This window comes from Hippocampus guttulatus, chromosome 11 (assembly GCF_054856545.1).
Source record: "Hippocampus guttulatus isolate MCC_2025c chromosome 11, RoL_Hgut_1.0, whole genome shotgun sequence".
Lineage (NCBI taxonomy): Eukaryota > Metazoa > Chordata > Actinopteri > Syngnathiformes > Syngnathidae > Hippocampus > Hippocampus guttulatus.
Window position 1 is genome coordinate 11,147,145 of NC_141271.1, and position 25,091 is coordinate 11,172,235.

A 25,091-nucleotide genomic window follows, 5' to 3' on the forward strand; every position below is an offset into this window, starting at 1 on the left:
ACAAATAACACAAAACAATACGGGTTGAGCAGCGGCAGCCAAAACGCGCCAGCGTTCACTCAACCCGAAAGTCAGAAAGAAACAAGGGAGGGAGAGGGGGAGAAAGTTTACTATATATTCGTAGTTAAACCGGGATCCATTGTGGGGGGGTTACACAAAGAAGAGTTCTGGACCTATTGAAGCTTGTGAAGGGATTTATAAGGGAGATCACAGAGTAAAGAGTTGCAATAATCAAAAGAGAAAGTGACGAGACGATAGTAAAAGTTGGAGGCAGTACGGGTGGTGAGGTGCTTGATTTATTCTGTTTGTCGCCACACCGAGTTGAGGTTTACTCAAAAACTAAAACAAAGCCTTTTACCAAACACCAAATAACTGTCTGGGGAAAAGTCAGCTAATATTATGCCAACACTTAATGCAACAACAACAGGCAAACAACATTAGCATTAATGTCGCCAAACAATCCTTGAAGCAATGAATATTTGAACACAAACTGTGGAGCAACATATGTAGACAGACAATAGACAGTCACAATACTCACTGGCATATCTTGTTGATCTAAGTAAAATATCTATGATTGCACCTTAATGAGCAGCTGTGACTGTCTTAATCATGTGTATACATATGCATGCATTATAATGCCCCACAGAGGGGAAAGATGTGCACACCAGAGGGAACCACACAACAAAAACTGCTTAATTCTTTACATTCTATTTAATTATGTTACAACTATAATGGATCAATGCCATTTGCATTCATTTCAAATGGTTAAAATGATTTGAGGTCAGACTGTTTAGAGAAATGAAACTCAAGTAAATGTACCACTGATCACAGTTGCATCGGTCCACACCAAAATGACAAGCACAACGAAAAGCCTATTTTGTATTTAGGTTTGTGTGTATATAACTCACCGTCCACTGAGCGATGAGCAGTATGGAACCACGTGGATTCCCAAAGGACTGTCCCCTCCCAGGATCTCCACTGTTCGGGTCAGGCTTTACAAATTGAGAAAATCAATATGAATGATTATTATGTCAATTTCCTTGAAAGAAACTGAACACAAATCCATGTATTGGAAACGTGAAAAAAAAGTCTATGAACTGCCTTGGAAAATGAGTCTGTTCTTCATACATGTAGTTAATACCATGCTAGACTGATACATTACTTTCACAAATGTCCTCATTGATTGAAAGGATGTTATGTGAAATTAATCCATGAGCACAAACCTTTTCTTTAGAGATGGGATTTTTTTTTTTGAAAGTCATCCAAACAGCACACTTGTTGCATGTGGAAATTAGCCCACAATTTTTGTTCCTCTTATCTCTTCCTTGTTTGTAATCTATGAATATGTCTTTCTCAATTGGACATGAAACTGGTTCATATTGTGTTGGTGTTTAAAACTGAACGCTTGTTGAAGTCTTTCTTTGATTAGTTTATCTATCAGAGCGCAGCCAATAATCCCTGCCTGCCCTTCTCCCAACTCCCTCCGTGTTGGCATTTTTTTCTCGAGAAGTTTTCATCAACTTATTTCTGTGCTCTGTAGTTACAATCTCAATTATGTCCTTTTGTCTTTCTCTCTCTTTAAGTCCCTCCACCCATCTGCAAAGCACCCACTGAACTGAGCAGTAGGTACGATGATAGAATTCGGAGAGACGACTGTTGATCATGGTGGGTGGGAAACAGCAAGCGATGAAAGCTACACATTCTCATTAATTCTTGCCTCTCTTCCAGAAACGGTATCAACAAATAAAGCTGGTGCGTCCTGATCATCTGAGAAAATGAAGGTGAAAGGAAGAAGGTGAACAAATGTGGTGAGGGAGGGAAAATAAGTCACACCTGACTCAAGCTCATCCTTATGTTACGGTATGCTATGCGTCATGTGTTATGGAAAAGTGAGACCTGAGGTGAACCTTCGAGTAGAAGTCCTACATTAATAAATAGTGATGATTTCTTTTTTAAACCATTAACATGTGATCACAAAATGACACTGAGAATTATACGGTCACTAAAAACTAATGAAGAGGATGAGGTCAAAAAATATTGGGAATAGTATTAATCTAAGCAAGGGGAAAAAGACCCTCTCATGTCTTCCTGTAGCTCTTCTCTGATTTCTTACAGCCTCACCAAAATACAGAATCAAGTACTTGGGATACATTTACATTTCCTTTTTGATTTTAGGATGTTCGAGAGAAAAAAAACAAATGGTGTGAGGTGACGGAATAAATTGGGTGAAAAAAGAGAAAGGAGACCAATGCAAAAGGACAACAGACTATAAAGGCCGCACACGCGCACGCGCACGCACATAGATGAAAAGAGCAGGTGTTCTCAACCTGCCACTTCACTGATGCTTGATAGGAAAGGCTGATCCATACAGAGGAGAAATTACCCCCAAAAGGATGCATATTACAAAGCCGAGCATTTTCATCCTGTCATCTATTTTCTAATGGATTGAATGGATCATTCTCCTTTTGCACTCCCATTTTTACAAGCTGATCTTCAAAGTGCATCCCACAAAATAGGAGCAGAGTGAATGCAAAGCAGGAAAAATGTTAATGCTATGCAAAAATGTTAATGTATGCAAATACAAAGTAAAAGGCAAAAGAAGGAATAATTTATATTTGAAATGGATATTCTCTAACTTTTCTACATGTGATGATGGGTGTATCGCTGGATTCACGGGTGTTTGCTTTTGGAGACATTTTGGAGCCATTGCAGTGCATCTTTTGCCAAGGTCATGGACATTTCTGACAGCCGAATGTTCGGTAGTTTGCAACATAGGGACAGTATATGGTCAAAGGAATTGGGACACATCTCTTCATAAAAAGTTCAACTGTTGACTGAACCAGACCCATAAGTGAGGTACATGCAGAGAGTTAACGACAAACAGGACACATTTTAGCATTTTCCCTCTCTTGCGATCAAAAGTCAGCAAACGCTCAATTCCCAGATGTCTCTAAAAAAAATAATTCTTATCCTGAGCGAATAAACCCGCGGCGTAGGGAGTGATTTAACCTCGCTGATGTGCTCGGAAAACCATCAGGCCAACAAGAGTAAGTTTTACAGTTGTTCAATAGTCCCGCTTGCAAATACTTGTGCGTGTGAGATCAAGAGTTCGGCGGAGTCACGTGAAACAGAACGACAGCCAATTCCGAAGCTCAGTGAAGCTTGTGCTGTGGCCAGACATGAATAGAGGAGCAATGAAAATGTACTGTATATAACATGTCTCACGGGAGAAGGGTTTGCAAGTAGAATGTACCTTAAAGAGGAATGTGTCTGGATCCGGACCGATACCAGGAACGGTGCCAATACTGTACATCTGTATTCGTACTTGGACTTAAAAAATGCTCTGACACGACAACAAGGATACTACTTCATGAGCCCGACATACCTTCTAAGCAGGTAGACCAGAAACCATGTAAGCCGTGTTGAAATACTTAAAGGTCAACACGGATGACAACACTTTGTTAGCCGACCACAAATTATACTCCGATAAATGGATGATAACTTGGCTAGTTAGCTTAGCTTCTTCCATTTTGTCTTCTTCGACTCCTCTTACTTCTTTGTATTTTACGTCTGGATGCCCAGTGGCATTTAGTTTAAGAGAGGAGACTTGCAATTGTCAGCAGAGATATGTTTATGTGTATGGGGCTCCGTGCAGTTCACCACCATTAGAAAAATAGTAAGCATGCACATGGGTGTCATATGTCATAAATCCGTTAAGATAAAAATTACGTGTACTGCCGCTTAGGTTCCGCTTCATCTTAACTCAAGACTAATTAAACTTCAAACTTGTGGAAACCCTTTCCTGTTCCAGCATGAGAGCACAAAGCAAGGGAATGGGTTGGTGTGGAAAACTTGACTAGCTGTTTGTTTTAAGGGACGTGATAACATATCAAATCTGAACAATCACTTTGAATCACGTTTTTAAAAAGCACTCCGGACCTTCCCCGCCTGTTTTTCCAGAAACAGCTCCCAGGAAGGAAATATGTGGCACTATCAAAGCCATTCCAAAAAACAATTTGCAGTAAATCTCATCTTCCGGGTAAAAATGACGTTTTTATTCAAATGTGATGTCATCCTCTTCCTGGTTCTGTGATTTAAATGATGATACTCTATTACTGTACTTACAGTCGGTGATGCGCAGATATGCAAGCATGCATTCTGGCAGCACATCAAACACATAAACATTGATTTAAAGAACACTTTATAGTTCTAATATTTATAGCCGTAGTCCTGGTCCATGGTTTATGATTTTTTGCAATTTCAAGGCTCGTTTCACCGACAAGCGCGGAAACCACTAAATCACTTAGACACCACTTCATGCTGAGATTTGTCTTGTTTGAGCGTGTATGAGTGTAAGCAATTGTGAAAATATGCAGATTAATCCCGAATAAATCAAATTATTATGACTGCAGAGAAGTTTATATACATATTTAATATACCCACAAAACTAACAGTAACCTCGGTAGGATGGAGGGATGCATGGACGAACAGACAGGATATTTTTACTCCTTGCAAAACAACCCTACATGTTTGATTACAAATGAGAGCTGCCCAATTTCGGGTTTGGAGTGGAGGATACTGAATGCATCCCATGGGTAATTTTCTATGCGTATGTCTTCGTGCGACCTTGTTTTGCTCTTTTGTAGTGGGCTAATGATGGGGAAGCTTTATACCAACTGTGGCTTTAAAGGCCTTGATCTACATTAGAGGATGAATGAAGATGGCCAAGTAGGACACAAATACATAAACATGCACAAAGACAAATAGGCACACTTTTCATAACTGCACAATAAATGGATAATCAGGCAACGTCCATCTGAACACCGCTACTTTGACCTTTCTTCTCCATTCAACTTGGTTTTGGATTTTAGCAAGTTTATTTGATGATCTTCTTTGACTGCAAATCATAATACTGTGCAAGTGGTCATAAGATGAGGCTATCAATTGTATATTCGATATATAGAGATAGTACTTAACTAGCTATTTTACTTGAAGGTGGATGTCGCACTCATAAAACATTGGAAAGATGCACATCAAACTGACCTGTCACTGAAAACATATTTGACTTGGGGTCTTGCAACAGCTGGACTTACAGCCTGTTGAGAGAGCACACAAACACGATGTTTTAGTGACCAAGTGTCAACAAAGCAGAAACAAGCGACAGAAAAATCCTGTCCCGGGAAAGGAGGAGACGAGACAAATCATACAAGCATTTGTTTTAAATATGAAAATTAGCTCAAATATTGCTCCATTTGCCCATCCAAGCATCTATTGCTTCTTTTTTCTTTTCTTTTTTTTTTTTATTTTAAATAATGTTTATCCACATTGAAGTCGCAGATAAACTGGAGCCTTTCGCAGCAAATATTCCCCACTGAATGAATGGAAATGTCATTATCCGTTCCAGCGTTGCGCTCTGTTCGTGTGGTGTTTGTGCCTTGGCCACCAGTGGGGAGTATAAGATGGTATAGACACAGATGTGTAGACATTTATATAGACACAGGAAGAAGCATTTCGCAGCTGACCCCGGAAGCTGCAGTACTACAGAGGATAGCTGCAGTCATTTTTCACAGAGGATAAAGAACATATGCTTGTGAGTATTGTGATATTGTCTACAGGCGTTGGTGCACAATCTGTGTTAAAATACCCATTGATTAAAGGGTTAACCCATCTTTGGCATTTTATACTGTGTTCGCATTAAATTACAGGAGTTTCCTAAGGCAAAGTTACGAGGTTGTTTTAAATACACAATGACAAATTTTTGTTTGATATTTAGATTCGCGTTAACTGGGAATGTCCATAAATATCAAGAAGCCTTTTTTGAAGAAGACATACGTTACATTGCCAAACTGCTCCTTGTTGTCAAGTGATTTGAGTTAAAACCAGTTAAAGTGCAAAAAAGAAAATCGGTCATACGACGACACATATCTCCAAACATTTGTGAGTAGGGTCACTCCTAAGTCAAGGTACCACTGGATTTTTTGTTCTGCAGTCTCCATGTTCTGTGACACCATGCTATCTTTTCCTGCTCATTTGGTGTGGAGAAGGAGGCTTGTGAAAGTCTGTCGAGCTAACGTGTGTACTTTGAAGTGTTGGTCATTGTGAGTAAAACCCACACATACTGTAAAAGCAGTAAGGACACACTTGTTCCTTTATTGTGTGTGGCATCTTACACATTAAAAAAAAATGTTTAAGCTGCCTGGAATCATTATGTGTGCACCTCACTTAAGATATCCGAGTGAGGCAATGAAAAGAGGTGAGAACTCCATAGTCGCACCGACAGTGATTGACGGATTACACATACACTACATATGCTTGGGCTTTGGTGACTTGAAAAACAATTAGCCTGGCCAAGATGCAGATGCTGTCATATTAGCTTAATGACTGGCGGAGTGGCAGGTAACATTCATTACACTAACACCTTCATTACATTAGCAACTCCTGAAATACAGTATTAATTGCAAAGTCTATCAGTGCATAATTGTATGCCTCATTTAATCGAGAAATAGCTCTCTGAAGTCATTAAAATGGGCCAATAACTTTACAAACAGCAGTTTGTAAAAAAAATCAAAGAACAGAAGTGCCACATGATTCATATTATCTCCATAAAAGCAATAGATGTATACCACACTTTTTTTTAAAGTACTGGACTGTAAATGTGTTTTTCCAAAATAATGTGTTGCTGTTTTTAGGTACACTTCAAAGCCACACTGACTGACTCGATTAAAGAGAAAGAACACACACGCATGAATGTAAACAGAAATGCACTTTAAGGCGCTGGACGATAAAGAAGTCGTGCATAGAACTTCCATCCCCAGTCGAATTCTGGGCAAGAGCAAATAGTCTCAGTCTGATTAACACATTGTAACTAGCCTGCCACTGTGCAACACACTAAGCGAAAGAGCGTTTTAAAAATAGGAGAGAAGAGAGAGAGAGGGATTCACTGCAAGAACATTGCTTCCTTCCTCTTGCAGCTCTTATCGAAAGGCCAAGTGACATTTTGAACAATTACACAGGACCATTACCTCCATCTGAACCTGGCAGAGCAAGTGGACAATCGACTTCATGTGTATGAGTGAGACACACAAAGAGAAATGGCAAAAAAGTGATGTCACATTGTGGCAAGGAAAATAGGGATATGAAGACCAGGATCAAATCCATTCTTAGTCATTGTAGGTTTGTCTAGTTATTTTTCATGTACCAGTGGTCTTTAGTTTAAAAAAAAAAGGCCCTGGAGCACGATCAAAGATACAATGTGTAAACAATGTGCCTTGCAAATCAAGAGAACAGAGACACACGTGTTTTTATCTGTCCTCGGGGAGACTGGCAGCAGAGCAAGAATTGATGCAGGCCGTCCACCAACATGCCTAAGCTGCAGCTGTTCTATAAGGAGGGATAAGCTAAAATCCATTCAAGTCTGCGTGCAAGCCGAGCAGCCTCCTCTCGTTTAGCTCTCTCTTTCACAGTCATCAGGGTTATTGTGCTTCACAGCAAGCTGAATGACCCTCTATGAAGGCAAAATCTTTTTCCCGCCTCACGAACTGCACCCGCAAAATTCCGTGTAAACAATTACACTGATTATTTTCTGCTTGTGGCCTAAAAAAAATTACACGCAGCCATTATATGATTTTGTGCATGCCTGATCGTTACAAGTGTTCATCAAAGGGGTTTGAACCATAAAAAAAAGTATTGACTGGATTTTCACTGCATGGTTCAAATGACACTATTCCAACTTTATATTGTCAAGTGGCAGGACTGGGATGTACGTCACAGGGAGCGTAGATGGAAAAATATGATTTGATATCTTCCAGTCTGAATCAGGCCTTTCCAAATTGTGGATAAAAATCCAAAACAAAATCAGATATCTGCCAATTTCAGTGCAGCATCACACACAAATCAGATCCATCGCATCAATGTAATTTTTAACTTTGTCGGAATACACCGATTGGTGCTCTATACACATCAACGCATCCCCGAACAACACAAATCAAAAAATGAAAAGAAATCCACTGTAAATCTTTACAGTGAACAAATCTAAATGACTATTTTTTTTTATTAATCAATTGTTCATTTGACTAGACAAGAGACTCTCCCATTCAACTGGTTAATAAGCTATAGGTCCAAATAACCTGATTCGCCATTAAACATTGTCAGAAACATGTTACAACAGCTACCCAAAGACAAGAAAAGTAAGCACCTTGAAGAACAAACCATATCTCTCAAAAGAACTGAACCACATAAACAAGTTGCTCTCCAGAGATTAGATGTTGGAAAAAAATTAAATACTCGTCCACAGCGAGATCTCAAGAGGCTCACCACTCAGGGGCCCAATCAGGCATGGAGAGCCTTTCAAAAGAAATCATGTTGGATTTGTGCTGTCCAACCATGTTAAGGGAATAACTGTGACAATAACATATCAAGTCCTGTACTCATGAATCAAATGATCACAGATATATGAATATTATGCTGATTCCTAAGGCTAAATGTTGAGATAACGTGATGAAAAATAGGTCTGCAGACCGCGGGCAACCCTTTCGTCCAAAAAGTAATTCACTCTTCTGATACTGTATATAGAGTCGTAAATGAAGGATCAAGGATTCGTGAGAAGCGTCTTACAGTGTCGGTGTCTTACCATCACAGAGGCATCTTCCGGGCGGGAGGATTCAAGCTCTGCTGACTGAGTACCGAGAGCTGAATCACTGCTGCTTCTCACCAGCAGGGGGGTGTCTGTGAAAATACAAGGGCGCATGTTACAGGAGTATTCTTCTGTACATTCTGCAACAAAGGAATTGGATAGTAATCGATGAATTGGTCAATTATAAACGCTATCCAATGTTTGGAATTGTTAAATCAAATCATACACTTTATGAATAATGGAATGCACTACTCGGCTGAATAAAAGCAGCAGGTGATTCAATCTCTACGAGTTTACAACTCTGTCCTCGGCTGTGGTGCAAATTCTATGTGCTGCATTCGCGTAAACAAAATGACACTTGATGAGCATGAGTATCTGCAGGCGAGCCAAACTAGCACTTTCCTTTGTGTTTTCTACACAAATCTTATTTAAGAATTTACATTTAATCAATGGATTGACCAAGAGAATTTTGTCAACTTCCCATCACTAGTGTAGTTTGGGGCAAACATATTTTTATACAAAATCATCAACATCTGGGATACGTTTCAGACCCAACTCCTATAGGTGGAAGCTACATAAAGAGAGCATAAAACAGTGGCTCTTCTTTCCCACATGTAAGGGCATTAAATTAAGTGTGTTTAAAAAAATGGGGGGGAAAATAATCGCTATAAATTGCAGATTTTTGCTGAGAGAATTGTTTCACCAAAAAGTTAGGCAAAACAATGAACTGTAATAAAAGAGGAACACTAACAAACGTGTATTTCCCAAATGTGAGGGGGTACAGCCGCTTTGGCTCCTAGCAATCGGCTGTTAAGAACAGATGCAAAAAAAAAAAAAAAAGAATTATCCATTTGTTTCATACAGTATCTCTCACAAGCTGGCGCTCATTGGTCCAAATGGTTGATAAGTATGTGATTTGCAAATATGGGTATGCATACTGGTAACATATGATGGTGTCTCCCTGTTGCACATTTCATCAGCCCACTGCATAAAATAATCATTAAATAGAAGATGATGAATGAAACACTCCCATGGACTACCAATGCGAGAGCTTAGCAAAATAACGGCAGAACGGCAACATGGTAAAAGGCTATTTCAAGGATCTGCACACTCCCTACTCTCACATTTAGCCTCTTTTATCAAAATCAATTAATCTATGGTATGTACATTAAGACCTTGGTCACGTGAGCCTCGTGGTTCCGTTGGGAATCGAATGACAAAGGTTTGGATAAATAAAGTTATATGAGTGAACCTCCATGAACAAATGACAAATGATATTTGTAGGGTCATTTATTGAGTGTAACAAAATGGACCCTTGGTGCTTTTAAGACTGCCTGGGGGATAAGGATTACATCAATGCTATAATCAATGCAACCCCCCCCCCCATTGAATGGCAATGAAAGACAGATAAAGGAAGAAGACAAAAGAGGCATAAATAGTTGGCTCAACTTGGCGGCAGCATGAAAGAGAAAGGGAATGAAAGCAAAACTAATTTGACAAGATATCTAGTGCGATAACAGCACAAATGAGAAGCTAACAAGGGACAAAATGTCATGGATTTATCCTCAGGGACTCTTCCAAGATAAAAATTTTTCTTGATCGGTTATAAAATGTTGGTTTCCGAAAATATAACGTTACAAAAAGATATGCACAAAAAGGTGAAAGTCAAAAAAGGAGCAAGAGTGTTTGGAAGAGAAGAGTTGTTCTATAGTAGGAATCGAAGGCAGAGGTCTACATCTGACCTTCTCACGCTGACAGTAATAGTCTCCAGAGCGCTGTTACCCCTAATCTTCCATGACAACCACACATTACCTCTAATCTTTCCTGCCAGGCAACCATACTGAAACAGACTCAACTTCCTGTCTTAACAGTGTCTGGATCGAACTGCTAGGGCATCTTCACAACCTAGGATAGTTGAAAATCCTCCAAAGCCACAGTTTGTACAGGTTTAAAAATGCAACGTGTTTTAAAGGTACACCACTGTTCTGTGATGGCATCCTGAGTATGACTTTAATACCTGCTAAAACATCTCACTCCAATCAAAAACATTAGACTGTCACATTCAAACGGCCAGCGCATCCAGCACCATATACTGTACAAACTATTTTGAATGTACCCCGTTTACGTTTTCACCCAAGTACTGATAGTGGTAGTTGGTCTGAAAAAGATGCTATTGCTAACCCTCATCTTTTTTTTCCCAATACTCACTTGACTTGAGAGCTGATGAATTGACTTCTATCTCTCCTCCCGTGATTGGCTGGAAGACAGACAGCTCAGCCTGGTAGCGATCATGGCTGGGGGAAGGGCTTGTGTTGGCTGCATCCCTCTCTTGGGCTTCCTGTTCTTCATACACAGCCATCAGCTGATCAAAGAAAAATAAAAACACACAACCGTAAGGCATTTGATCATTTTCAGGAATTCTTCAAATATTCTATTCTTCCAAGTCATTTGTAGAAGGCTGAAAGTCATCGAAAAGATGGAAAAGATAAAACAGGTGAATGAATAAAATCGACACAATTACTACAATGCTCTGTACATCCACACCACCACAAGAAATATAGTTCCTCAAACCGAACAAAGACAATTGTTGTCTTTGGTTTACATCACCTTGTGGATGAGGACACTATAAAGGACGTCCGAGGAGCCCAGCATTCCAATGAGTGTGTGTGTGGAACGACTACTTAACAACGGCCTCCATTTGTGTCCTTCCTCTTCGTGTGTGCGACACCCGGCTCCTATCCGCCTTGTTATATAGTGGAATCCCCATCTATTGAACATAGCACTGAGTCTGCGTTTAGCTTAACATGGGACAGAGCTGGTCAACACTGGGTTCTAGGGGCCTCCACACAAACGCTGAATAGACCTGCGTTTGTGGACATATGTGGCTCTGGGTGTTTGTGCCATAGATAAAGTGGTAAAGAATAAAGAAAGCAGAGATTGCCAGTAAAGCCAGAGCCTGATACATATGAGGGTCACTGTCCTACAAACTATGTCCCTTATGTATGAAGTGCTGACATTCGTATATAACGGTCCTAAATAAAACCTAGAAACAGTCTGCGCACCTTCCATTAGAATATTCTCAAAGTGAGAGGAACACAGTCAAAGGTTGTGTGTGTGTGTGTGTGTCTCACATCAGTAAGCTCGGTAGAACCTGATAATGATTCTGATCATTTGAATCTGTTGGAAGAGTGAAATTTCTAAAACAAGCAGGACTGCCAGGACCAGAGTTTCATACATCAGCAATCATGTAGGCAGGTGAAAAGAGATGTCCTTCTAGGCTTACAAATACTAAATACGTTCTGTGTCATAAAAGAATATTGTTAATCTGGGAATGTATGTGTGTGTAACCCTTACAAAAGACTACCTCCGAGTGTGTGTAGACCACACAAGGCCATATGGAAGAGCATTATGCAGACTCTTAGCCCAGATGGACACATTCTGTGCAAGCGATTGCAGCTGATCCAAAGATTCGACAGAAGGCATCGAAGGGTGCTTTCACACTAGCGAACTCGAGTCCTTCCCCCCACTTAGTCGGGTCCACTTTTAATCACAGCAAATGAACTCTTGAGGAGAGCAAATCAATCCATTTTTTGTGTAGCTTACACATGCTCGCTCTTTTTTTTTCATTCAACTAATGGTTTATCGTAATAAAACAAAGCTTTAGCATACATCTCCAAATCCCATTCAAAGTGAGCATTCCTTTTTCTCCTTTTTTCTAACCTCTTATCTCATTCAATTACCTCGCCACACAACAATGTATGTCTGACTAGCTTTTGAAGTTGGAATTGCTTTCTGTCAGGTGTCACTGATTAGAACACCCTCCTAGCCGAACGCTGATATGTGGTAGGCCTTTTTGTGCAGCTTTCATGGATTTGGGAGTTTGCTTAGATGATACTATAAGTCAAGCTGAAAACACATTTAGACACATTTAGAAATGTGTCCATCCTCCTATGAATTTGTCCGTGATTGTTTGTAATTTGTTACGGAAATCACTGAATACTACCTCATTACAAGGGGTGTTATAGCGATATTAAAATTGCCATGATATCATCACTATCACGTTACGACATTAAAAGCGGCACATCTCCATCAACAAGCATAGCTTTTTGCCCACTTGAGCCTTACACAACACTGTGAACTACTTCATACATTTTTTTTATAATTATTGTATCATGAGGTATCTTAGCATGACATTTGAATATCATTACATCCCTACTCGTCACAGAACATTCAATGTCACAGATATTGAAAAAAAATCATGGGTCACATTGCTCAAACAGGTTGAAAAATGTGAAAACAGTATGCGATAGAAAATTGCTTTGTATGTTTGACAATGCGCCACACTCATGGGCAGCGGAAGCTAGCGGATGAGTCCAACGTTAGCCAAAACCGTCTTGAGGCTAACCCCGATTGTGTTATGGCAGAGGCTCAGAACAAAGTACAACAGCTATGTGCTCACAGCAGCTTTCTTTATCATAGAAGAACAAACGTCACACTGTCCTGTACACATATAGCATCTACAAAATGCGAACACCTCAACATAAAAAGTTTTATTTTAAATGACAAAAGTGGACATACCTGTATGTGTTTTTCACAGAACAGGTATGCTATGTTTTAGTAGACTGCTTACATTAGATGTAGTTTCCTTGTGTCCTCCTCAAATGCTTCTTTTGTGTTTGTCTATTTTTTTTCTAAAAGTGTTCAGTAGCATCCTCTGAGTACCTGCTGCAAATGTGTCCTGTATTTTTTGAGGTACTTAAAAAGCAATCTCTCCTGTGAACAAGCGAGGTTCATAGGTTTGATATTAATACACAGGACTGGTTAAACAACAGCCCTTTGAGAAAATCACAGCAACTGTGATTCATAAACTGTTTAAATAAATAAAGGAATTAAAAATGGATAAAGTTCAAACAATTTCATCCAAAATAAAGACTCAGAAGTGAAAATAGGAAACGGAACTGAATCAAGGAAGCGGAATCGGAACCAGTATCCTCCAAATTGAAATGATACCCAACCTTCACAACACTTTATGCCAATACACCAACTAGTTCATTGCGAGTTTGTAAACTCCAAACCACTTACTTATATTGTGACCGTCATGAATCCTGTACTTCTGTAAACTAATGAAATTGGCATGCCTTTGAGAAAAAATTAGATAAACATTCCTATTAGCAATAAATCAAGCTTTTTGTCACCGCTCTCCCTCAACTTCCGTGTTTTGGTCGCTTCATTCTACGTGATTTGATTAAGGAAGTAATTTCTCTCTCCATATCCGAAATCAACTGCTCGCATTTGGTCATGCTTTGGCCTCCTCACCAAGTCCCCCCCCCCCCCCGTCTCTTACCTCATTCGTCATCTCTTTTACCGCATCTTCTAATGAAATCAATCATGTTTGAGTCACATCTTGATGTGACCAGTCCCGATACGTATGTTGACCTTTAGCTAGCAACCATGGGAGGGGGTTAATTGAGTCAAGGCGTTTACTCTACAGGAGAATGAGCCAGAAAGCCAGAGAGATTAAGAAACAGCGGCAATAGGTGCATTAAGAGAGTCCGAACGAGACAAATAGGTGCAATTTGTAAGAGCATATGAGAAGACGAAGCAGGAGAGGGCAAGAGGAAAAAGGGGTTAATTGCTGGTGTGAATGGAATGAAACACACTGGGAGGCGGGTAATTAAAGAAGTGAGGAGGAGATCGCGAAATAGAGGCAAATGTGCGCTTGATAGGGACAGTGTGTGTGCCATGAGTGCAAGGTGACAGCAAGAAGGAGCCAATCAACAAGCGATGGGAGATTGATTTTAAGTGATAAGGAGAAGGGGTTAACAGGGTGATTGAAATGAAACCGAGTGAGAAGCTGATAGGGTGAAAAGGAAATGGTTAATTATGAGTATAATAAACGATGAAGCCCCTACTCTTCATGGACCTTAACTCTTAATTAAGGAAACACAGCTCCACCTGAGGTCCAACCATAATTGATGGATGCAGGAAATCGGGAAATAGGGTTTGTGTGTGTGTGAAATTTGTGTTTATGATGAAGCGCACATCCTCATGAATTCATCGTGATGATTAACTATTGTAATGAAGTGTCTGAAAGTGGGGTTTGTTAAGCAAGATGACAAAGAACTGGTCACTTATGTCATTAACCCATCTGTCAGTCATGATACAGGAAGGAAGTTAATGGACAAGTCGTAAAAACACAAATCAACTAGTGTTAAGGCTGTTACTGACGATTCATTCGGAGGTGTGATCAAATAACATGATTCAAATAGATTAGTTTGATGATCAATGTGTTTTTGTGTGATGTCCTTGTTGTCTCAGGATACTAAGTAGACATGTTTTTGGTGACAAAAGATAATCCATGCAGCAAATATCACAGGACATTGCGGAAGCAAAACCCCAAATCTGGAGTTGTCAACTTGGCAGCTCAGAGACAACAGAAAAACATTTTCATTTTTGCTTCAAAAGCACATTTGAAGACTGACTGATAATAATTTTAAAGGTAGACCATCATTATTTCGTTTTCGAACAAAAATCAAAGCGAGATCATTATGCTACATAACGTATGTTATTACATTCTAACATTTCTTAAAATGTTGAATATTTTGTTTTGAATTTGCTTAACTCATTCACTGCTGATTTTTATGTTTGACAACTGGATTTCCAACCCTTTAGCGTCACCAAAAAAATTTATTTGTCAAGCATGTTTTTCAATGGGCAGGCACGGGAGTGGGTCTCGCCCAGCTTGTCTGTGAAATTCAGGTTTGTAAACCACTGTAACGTGAGGATGAAGATTAGGGGTGAGTTTTGACTTGTCTAAATAAATTACGGCTACATAAATGATTTTGCCATCAGTCGTTTGGAGGCGTCACATTTGACAATAAAGTTGTACTTGACTTGACTTGATAAGCACAAAACATCAGCGTCATAGTCACTGCCTTGCCATTCACAAAAAGCTCGTATTCTCTGCTATTTGGTCAGAAACTCGTGTTTTTTGGTAAGCCAGCCCATGTTCTATTGCTGATTAAGAACAGAAACAGCTTGAGAACATCTTGGCAGTATGGGGGATCTCAATTTTTTTAAAACATATGGCAGTGCATGAGTAAATTCCAATTACTAACAAAGAATAATTGGTGTGATAAATCACAGCGTGCATCAATGTAGTTCAGCTCCACATGTACACAATATGTGTACAAAATACACGAAGATTAAAGCAGCTCTGAAAAAATGTCCTGATAAATGAGCCAGTGAAAATATAGTTTACGAATGGGGCCAAAGCCCCATCAAATATAATTCATAATTCAGCTAATAAATGATCCCAGATTTTGTAGATCATCCAAGGCCCCTCTATCGTTCTTAAAAACTAACATCTAATCCACGGGTGTCAAACTCAAGGCCCGGGAACAGAACACCGTGGTTACTGTAAAGAACACTATTAGGTAAACACATTGAGAAACGGTACATTTCAAAGGACTGGTAGTTATTTGTAATGGTGATTATGTTGTATCATTCTATCAGTAGTTGAAGTTGGTTGATAAAAGGTTTAAAAATTGTTGTTTGCTCTTATACATACTTATAAAATGAGAACAAGGTAGTTTTAGCCTTGAAAAACGGCTAAAAATAGACTGTGAATGCCACAACAAACGTGCACCAAAAATGTGTATAAATGTTAGCAGCCCCTACATAAACACACTACGATTCTCTGTAAATGAAACCATTCCAACGTGTGAAAGCAATAAGGTACACTGTTTTCTTTAATCCAAGGTCAATATTATTCCTACCGGCTGGCCACTTCACGTGGAGGGCCCGAGATGGCAAAGGTGACCAAGAAAGTGTTTGCATAGCCGTACCCTGCGTGTGTGACAGAAACCTTAGAGTGTGTTTGTCTTTCACGTTCGTTCACTTAACTTTAGAAAGCTGACATTACACAATAGAAAAATAAACATCTCAGAATCTACTTGCTATGAGAGATGCAATCTCAACTCATGAAAGAGTTTTTTGTATTTAGTAGTCATCATTTCGGGTGGTTGACATGGACTCAAAATAGCATCAGCGGCAATGTTGTTAGGAAATAGCAATGATGACCAAAAATTAAAGTTAACAGAAAATGCAATTTACAAACACCGGTGTGCAACATGCAAATGAAATGCCTTCGATCTGCATGTCGCTGGCAGCTAATATCTGTGACTTGCATGATTATTCCTGTTGAGCCTTGTTGTAGTTTGTCATGTGAATATACAATTACGCGGTAATTGTGAATAACGGTGCACAAGTCACCTCACAGAGTGCCCTAGAAATTTAAATTTAAAAATAAAAATCACAGCATGTAAGATTGTGTCATCTATATATCATATAAATGAATATGGCACAGTGTGTGCACTTAACTCGAAATACAGGGTAATGGAGAGATGCATTCTGTGTGTAAGAGCACACAGATATTGAGACTGCTTTTACGCTGATGTGGCCCAGTCCTACAACAGGCCAAGATATATAAGCATTGACATGCGTAAACAAATGAAATGGATAAAGCGAACATACTTTATTGGTCTAATTTATTAATATCCCAAATAGCAGGCACAAAATTGCTTGTCTGTTGTAACAGATTGTGTGTTGCTGGTGACTGTGTTGTGTGTGATTTACTAAGATTGTGATATTTTACTGAGATCTAAGTTTACTCTAAAAGATTGCAGGGGCTGTTGGTAACAGGTGTAAAAGTGATGGGGAGCAGCCAACTTAAAAGAGGGGTTTGCGCTGAAGGTAGCTCTGATGGTTGTCTTCAGTGGGCACGTGGATGAGGACCGTATCTACGAAGGGAACTTTGAAGTTCTTAAGTGTTAGTGGAAGAGGCAAACAAACATATTGTTGAGTTAGAACAAATAATTTGCTCAATTTTGGCAAGTGCAAAATAAAACAATACTTTGACTTAAACTGCCAGTATGTGGAAAATGGGCGGAAATACTATATGCATAAATATCTACTCTAATCAGATTTTCAACACGAACATCTTCGGCATCTTTCGTCACAAATGACGATTTATCAGGAGGGTTGGAAATTTCGTTAATACGCCACAGTGACAAAGTGCTGAGCTTTGGAAGCAATGTCTAGAGCAGGGGTGGGCAAACTTTTTGGCTCGGGGGCCGCATTGACTTTTAAAATTTGACAGAAGGGCCAGGTCAGCACGAGCTATGGTACATTAAAAAAAAACCTGCATTTGTTGACAGTCCATATCAAACATCAACAGAACAATGTTTTTTTTTTCTCCAAGATGGCGCCCGAGTAGGCAGCCTTCGGCAAGTGCTCTTCAAGAGCCTTGCTTTTTTGTTCTTTTTTGGTATTTTTGTCTTTTGTTTTGTCACATGTTGTTTGTTGTTTCATCGTGTGGACCTGATATGGACTGTTTTCAGCGTTTTTTGGCCACGACATTCATCAAAGGAGAAGTATCTGTGCTTGGTGGTTGAGCCTTCTCGGCAGCACGCCTGTACCAGCACAGATGTTGATTGGGAGGAATGTCGGCGTCATTGACTGTTGGTGCTGGACAGACCTGGGGTGCTTGTGTTTTTTGCGCCTGTAATGGGCAGCATTTTTCACAACCCCGTTTTGTTCAGTGGCTATGTCGACGCTGTTGGACAGTCGGCGTTGGTGCGGTTGGATGGATGGCTGCTGAAGTTGAGGATGAGGAGAGAGGAGCGTTGGCGCAGAGCGCCGATGCGTATTTGGAACTGAGAGTCGCCGCTTGGAATTGAAATGGATTTCCATGGGACAGGAGAAGTGAACCAATCTCTTTTTTCGTCAATGGATGCTACAGCTTCTTGTTGACTTTGAAATTTAGCTTGTAGCCGACGTGTGCACATTTTGAGCGTGACGTCTCTGATCCACTGGTTAAAGGACACTTTGATTCTCTCCTCTTTCATCTCAAACTGCTTCAAACAACAAAGCGTGTGACGGAAAAGTGGTTAGGACTGCACGACTGTCCGTGTTTTATGTTATGTGTTGTTTATTATTTTACTTTATGTTAACGGTTTTGTGAAGCGCTTTGTTACAGCTGTCGCTGTTGTGAAAGCGCTATATAAATCAGCATGTATTGTATTGTAAAAGCATGAACGTACTGTATTAATATACTTTTTTTAAATGACGACAGTGTTGTTGATGACCTATTTCAGCCTGTGCATTTCTGCAGATGGGTTGTGATCAGACCAGTAGAAGTAGAGCGATACAGAGGTCCTAGGTGGTCGAAAAGATCCCGCCCCCCCCTCCCTGTGTTCTGCAACTTCAAGTCAATGCGCCACCTCGCGGTGAAATGCCTGTCATTACAAGTCCAATTGAAATGAATGCAATCATTCACATCGAACCTTAATTGTAGACCGACCTTCGGCGGGCCGGATTAAAAAGACCAACGGGCCGGATTCGGCCCGTGGGCCGTAGTTTGCCCACCTCTGGTCTAGAGTATGAAGCTGTGCGGAAGGGCAAACTGAATCATGCTAGAGCTGGAATGTAAAACAGTGTGTCCCTTTTGGAATGTCATCTTTCAATAATAAAGGAGCTGATAGGAAATGTCCACAAAGCAAACTAAAGAGGGAGAGTTTCGGTCTGAAGTGTAGCAGAGTTCAAGGGAGTAAAGGAAAAAAAAAAAAAAAGATAACTTTAAGGGAAAGGCAACACGAGTGGAATTTCAGTGTGAGGGAAAACCATTATGTAAATTATAGCCTGAACTAGCACCTACTGGTGTGGGCTGACAGCTACTGTGTGGCTAAGTTTGAGTCGAGTGCATAACCCTCCTATTTTAAGCTTGTTACCTTCGCAATATCCAGTTCACTCGTGGAGTAGTTTTTGATTGAAGCTTTTTTTCCAAAAAAAAGCTATCAAAGGTAATGAAAAAAAGCTAAAAAAAATTATGAATTTTAATGAGCTCCTAGAAACCATTTTAGATGAATAAATACTGAAGATGTACAGTTGGAAGCTGCAAAGTAATATAATGAAGGAACATTGTGTGATATGTATGTAACAGTAGATGCAACCTTGTTTATTACTGGAGAAGGCCTTATGAAATTAAAAAATACATACATACATACATACATTATAAAAAAAAAAGAAAGATCGTATGTCAGTGAAGAAGCCCTTAAACCGGATCATTTGCACAGGGTATGATATGATAAAACATCTAGGAAGAAAAGTACATACTTGTGAGAGGAAGCTTGGGCATGATGGGTTTAGTGCTCATCAGTGAAATGTTAATAAGTCTTAAAAAACTAAAGGCAAGTTTGAACATTACATTTGCATTTTGCTGCTAAACTTATAATGTGAAGTTCTTACCTTGTCCTTGTCCTCCACAAGATCACTCAGTATATCATCAGGGTCAAGAATCCCTCCATCGCAGTATTCAACATGGTGTGTCCGAACCACGAATTCCCCTTCCTATGCAACAAAAGAGAAAACGCATGCAAGTCAAGATGTAATCTATGCAGCTTGACTAGAATTGTTTTATATACTGAGTAAGACTTGAAGTCTGTATTCTGCTCATATTTAGTCCTGCTGTATAACCTTCCCATGCCCACAGCGTAGCTTGGCGTCCTTGTAACAATCATCTCCTAGAAATGGAATACTCTTGTATTATTCCTCTCTTCTTAGTTAGGTTTGATGGTTACGGTGTTATTCCTCTCTGTTAGTTGTGTTTGTTCAGACACTGGAAAGAAACAATGTAGAATGCTGTTGAAGGTATTTCCTGCTCACTGGGTTTACAATCACCTTTAATGCCCCTCGACCCCCACCACTTTTAGGGCCCCCCTCCACAGGACATGTTTAACATCAAAAGAGGAACTGTTATCTCAAGTATCTGTGTTCCTGCCATCACACCAAATGGTGGGTAGTGGTGGTCTGGTCTCACCTCACCACTCCCAACTTCTTCCAGCCACACCGGGTCAGATGACATGGTACTTTCTTTGTTTGTGGGATTTGCATGAGAGGGGTACCTCCCCGCCTCTCATTATCATATTGTCTCTATATAATCTCATGAATGTGTTTCTTTTCTTCCTGATTCAAATCAGGACCCCTCAGGAGCCTGAATCAATATTCGTAAACCGCAGGAAAATAAAGTAAACCCTTCGAAGGAACTGTTCATCGCCTCCAGCCTGTATTTGGAGTACCAACATTCTCCTCGTCCGAAATTCAATGAACACGCGGGGAAGAGGAGGACACTCTTCCCCCAACAGACTCAAACATTAGGATTTCCGAGTTGAATTGTTCAGTCGTGCAATTTCATTCAATTCACCAATACTCCAATATTTTGAGGGATCAAAACAAAAAAAAATGTTACACGTGAGCTTCAAGAGAAGAAGCAATACAGTTCATACAAAAAGATGGCACAACCCGGTGAAAAGAAAATAACTCTTTAGTGTGGAATTTTTCTTCCCTGGGATTGAACGGTGATTCATTTGAGCCTCTGACCCCAAGTCGAAAGGGATGGGCTACCTTGATAACTGGAAACACATTCCACTGGAAACACAAAAATTGGAACTAGAGCTCGAATGCATAAATGGATTAAAAAAAGTCCTCCCCCCAATACTTTTAAATGGATGTTAATTAGAAGTGGATTTTCACTATTCACGACCCAACCTGGTCCATATTCTTCGCAAATAGCAGGGGACAAGTGTAAATATATGGGTTTCATTTTTTTTTAACTTGCGTAGGGCAATGCATTTAATTAATAAAGTAATAAGGACCTTAATCCTTGTCACGTGTTTGTGTTGTGAGTAGTTTGCCATATTTCACACATTTATAATTTATGTTGCACTATGTTTTTATTATTATTCTTCCATTAAACAAAACATGACTTCTGGTTGTGTGTAAAAAAAAAAATTTTTAAAAAGTCACACTCAGGTCAATTCGTTACACAAATTTCATTGCTCATCAAAGCATTGTTTGTCATGATTCAGATTTGCTTTGTTTTGAATGACAGGTCCACAAGGTTTACTGAAAATTCAAGATTAAAAACTAGGTACAGTCAAACCTCGGTTTTCGGACGTCTCGGTTCTCGTCCAATTCGGTTTTCGACCAAAAATTTCGAGTTTTTTATGCCTCGGATGACGAACAAATTTCGGTTCTCGAACAAACTGAGCGCACTTGAATGCACCATTTGACTCCTCTCGCCTTCCTTACACGAGGAAGTGATGCTTCCTCGGGTAGACGAGAAAGTGACGCTTCCTCGTGTTGCTTTCCATTGTAAGCAGACGTGCTAAATAAACATTTTTATTTTAATAAGAGCGTGGTTTCGGTTTTCGAACAATTTCGGTTTTCGAACAGCCTTCTGGAACGGATTATGGACGAAAACCGAGATTTGACTGTATTTCCTCCCTCCACTCTCCTATGTTCATACTTCTCACCATTGTTTCTTCATTTGGATATTTGGCATCTTGTGCTGGACAACTAAAATAGATTACCATTATTATAACCATCCTGAACTATTCTCCCTGCCGCCCCACTCCTTTTATCCGCAGCGTTACGTCTGTGATTGATGACAGAGGCGCTGCATTGGACAGCCGCCTACACATAGTTGGTTGTAGTTGGTTGTTCAACAACATCGTGCCACAGCACACAAGCTGGCAAATACCTTGCACTCACATGCGCGCACATGAATCATGACGAACCGAAGCGCATTTATGAATCAAAATGTTACATGGTTGGATCTCATTAAATACGTAGTTTTCAGAATACTCCAGAGGCAAAGGATTTTCTGAGAGCAAGTCTCAACTATCCACATCACAACTGTATAACACTAGCTTTCAGGTGCCCTCATAAATACGGAACATGCCTGAAGGAAATGTTGAACTGGTGATTAACCGTCGCACAACCTATCTTTGACAAAGTGCGTCTTCTGTGAAAATCAAGGCACGGAAACAAAGGGCTACGAGGTCGGAAAAAGACACGGTAACCATTACTCACCATTGTTCACAAGACAACTCATCTTTTCATGACCCAGTGCCACATGGTGAGTTGTCATTCAGCGTTAGCTCAAGACTCAAATTTTACTATTAGATCGAGGAAGACCAATATAAAATAGACAGGTTGCTCGGGCAACAAAGTATTCCTGGAATATCTTCTTGCGGCCGCAGTGAAAAATCAGTGCATTAGATTCATACTATTACAGCCCAAAAATAAATAATTAAAATGTATTCTTCTTCCAATTAATGATGTTCATCTTACATAGTCGAGGACCCTTACAAAGTATATGACCTCATTAATCTAATGTTAAGAACACCTGTAGATACTGTATACTGTAACATACGTAAACTGAAGTTGTAAAATACACTTTCAGGCCACTGAAATTGGGCAACAAAGCTAAGCCAGATAGATAAAAACCTCTAATAGCACACAACCAGCATCTTATCTGCTGGATGAAGGTAATTAAGAAGTGTGCCAACAAGCAATGAACTTCCTGGCAACTCCCCCAGAAAAATCCAACTCTGCACCTTCCAGCCAATCTTTCATCTCAAGGCATATAACATTCATCATCCCTGCTGGGGAATTAATTGACACCATTATGCTTCTGTATATATTACCACTATTTGGAATAACTTTGGCAGTTCTTCCACCACCTGTCCGGCATTCCATTTTTTTTTTTAAATTTCTAACTTTTTCAATTTATATAAGAAGAATATATGTCAGAAGTTCACTTCAGTCAGTGTACATTTTAAGGAATCCAAACCCACGCAAACACCATTGTATTGACGACCTATTCCACCGCATTCAAATGTCCAAAAGCAAAGTTGCTTTTACAGTCCTGGACTGAGAGTGACTAACAATGTCGCAGATTAGTAAGACAGTTAATGTCTGCCACAAGGAAGCATGTGGAGAGGGGCGGTGGGGGATATTTTGGATCGAGCTTAAAAAATACTCTGAAGTATGATGAATCACAGAAGCAGATGTCATGGAAATAAACAAACAACAGGCGAGCTGTCTCGGCGACTTTTTTCGAAAGATATTTGCATAGAGCCGGGAGGGATCGGAGGATGGACAGTGCATCCACATACACAGCAACACCCTGGAAACATCAACTGAGATGAGGAAACAAACTAAAGATTATATATACAGCAAGAACATTAGTGAAAATAAGAGGGGGAAAAAAGAGCGACAAAACATAAGATAGTTGATACTTTATTCCATAAAGAAGGAATGGAGGGGAAAAAAATACAATACCCAAGTTGAAAATGGTGAAAGCTCAACATGGTGTGCACCACTTAAAGAGGGTCTTAACTAAGACTGAACACTTGTTGTACAAAAACGCTGCAAAAATGTTGCCAAGACAGACATGTGCTTAACAAGGCATAACATTCATAGAGAGGGGAGAAAACTAGTACCTGAGATTTAATCAATACAAGAGACAGCGAGGCCATTAAATGCAGCTGCAGGAAAAAACACACCTGGAGAAATGTCCGTCTCTGGGAACATTTACAGGATGGCAAAAATGCAGCTGCTGCGGCGGAAACCCCAAAAAAAGTAACTCACAAATCAGAGTCTACACTGATCAGGCATAATAATATCAATTATACTGCAAGGATTTAAAAATGTATGAGAATATAAAATTACGGGTGCAACATAAATTATTAAAAAACACCTCCAAGGAGAACCGCCAAGTCGTGTTCAGAAGCTCCACACATTGAGGCCTGCAGGAAATATTCAAATATTACATTCCACAAGAGTGTCATGCTATTTTTACTTTCATCAGAAGTCATTTACGGGACAGATGGATCAAGTTCAAGCTGAACCGCTAACAGCATTTTGATTGCAAAGCTAGGCTTGTGATGGCAACCCAGGGTCCAATACTGTACATTACAGTTCATATCTTGTTGTTTTAGTGAGGGGTTGGTGTTTACTTTACCACAAATGCTATTTCGACAAATGGTCTTGTGCTGTTGACAGGTTTTGTTCACGGTTAGCACATTTGCTCAATGGCGCAGCTGCCTGAGCTTCTGGCCATGGACTTTCCTCAGCTTCAAGCTGCCAAAGCGGCTTAAAAATTACACTTCACAAGTCATGTTGGTGGAGCCAGCGAGCAAAAACAACTGTTGTTATTCACTACTTAGTGCTATTTTTAAGTTCACACATCAAAACAGGTCATAAAGTTTAATGTTTCACCAATAATTCTGTCAAAATATAGTGGGAAGCGAAAGCCAAAAGGCATTTGGATAAGTGCAGATATCCTACAAAGTATGAATCGAGTTTTAGCACCATTGTTGTTTTTGTTGTGTTTCTTCGGGGTAGGGTTCTACTTCCTGTTTGTGGGCCATTTCCACTAGCTTGATAGGACTCATCCATTATTGAGAAGCTTTCTGTGAACACGGGATTTTGGAATTGGATCTTCCATGACTGGTGTTGTGCATTTTAGTTTGATCTGTTTGCGCTGTTTGACACAAGGGAGTACTGTGTGAGGATACTGTATACATATGTCGCTGCATTCGAGTCTCACAGT

The 25,091-nt window shown here is 39.9% G+C and overlaps 1 protein-coding gene across 5 annotated transcripts in view; it reads right to left on the bottom strand.

Annotated features, from left to right (window-relative positions):
- The window catches only part of LOC147198052 (partitioning defective 3 homolog B-like), a 124,257-nt gene that overhangs the window by 93,551 nt on the left and 5,615 nt on the right, over positions 1–25,091 (bottom strand). For all 5 annotated transcript variants that reach the window (XM_086124012.1, XM_086124009.1, XM_086124013.1 and 2 more), the window contains exons 3-7: positions 19,940–20,041; positions 10,841–10,994; positions 8,630–8,724; positions 5,044–5,096; positions 909–992 (exon numbers count right to left, since the gene is read on the bottom strand). In XM_086124012.1, the coding sequence (XP_085980138.1) occupies positions 909–992; positions 5,044–5,096; positions 8,630–8,724; positions 10,841–10,994; positions 19,940–20,041 (488 nt within the window). The remainder of the gene's footprint in view (positions 1–908; positions 993–5,043; positions 5,097–8,629; positions 8,725–10,840; positions 10,995–19,939; positions 20,042–25,091) is intronic.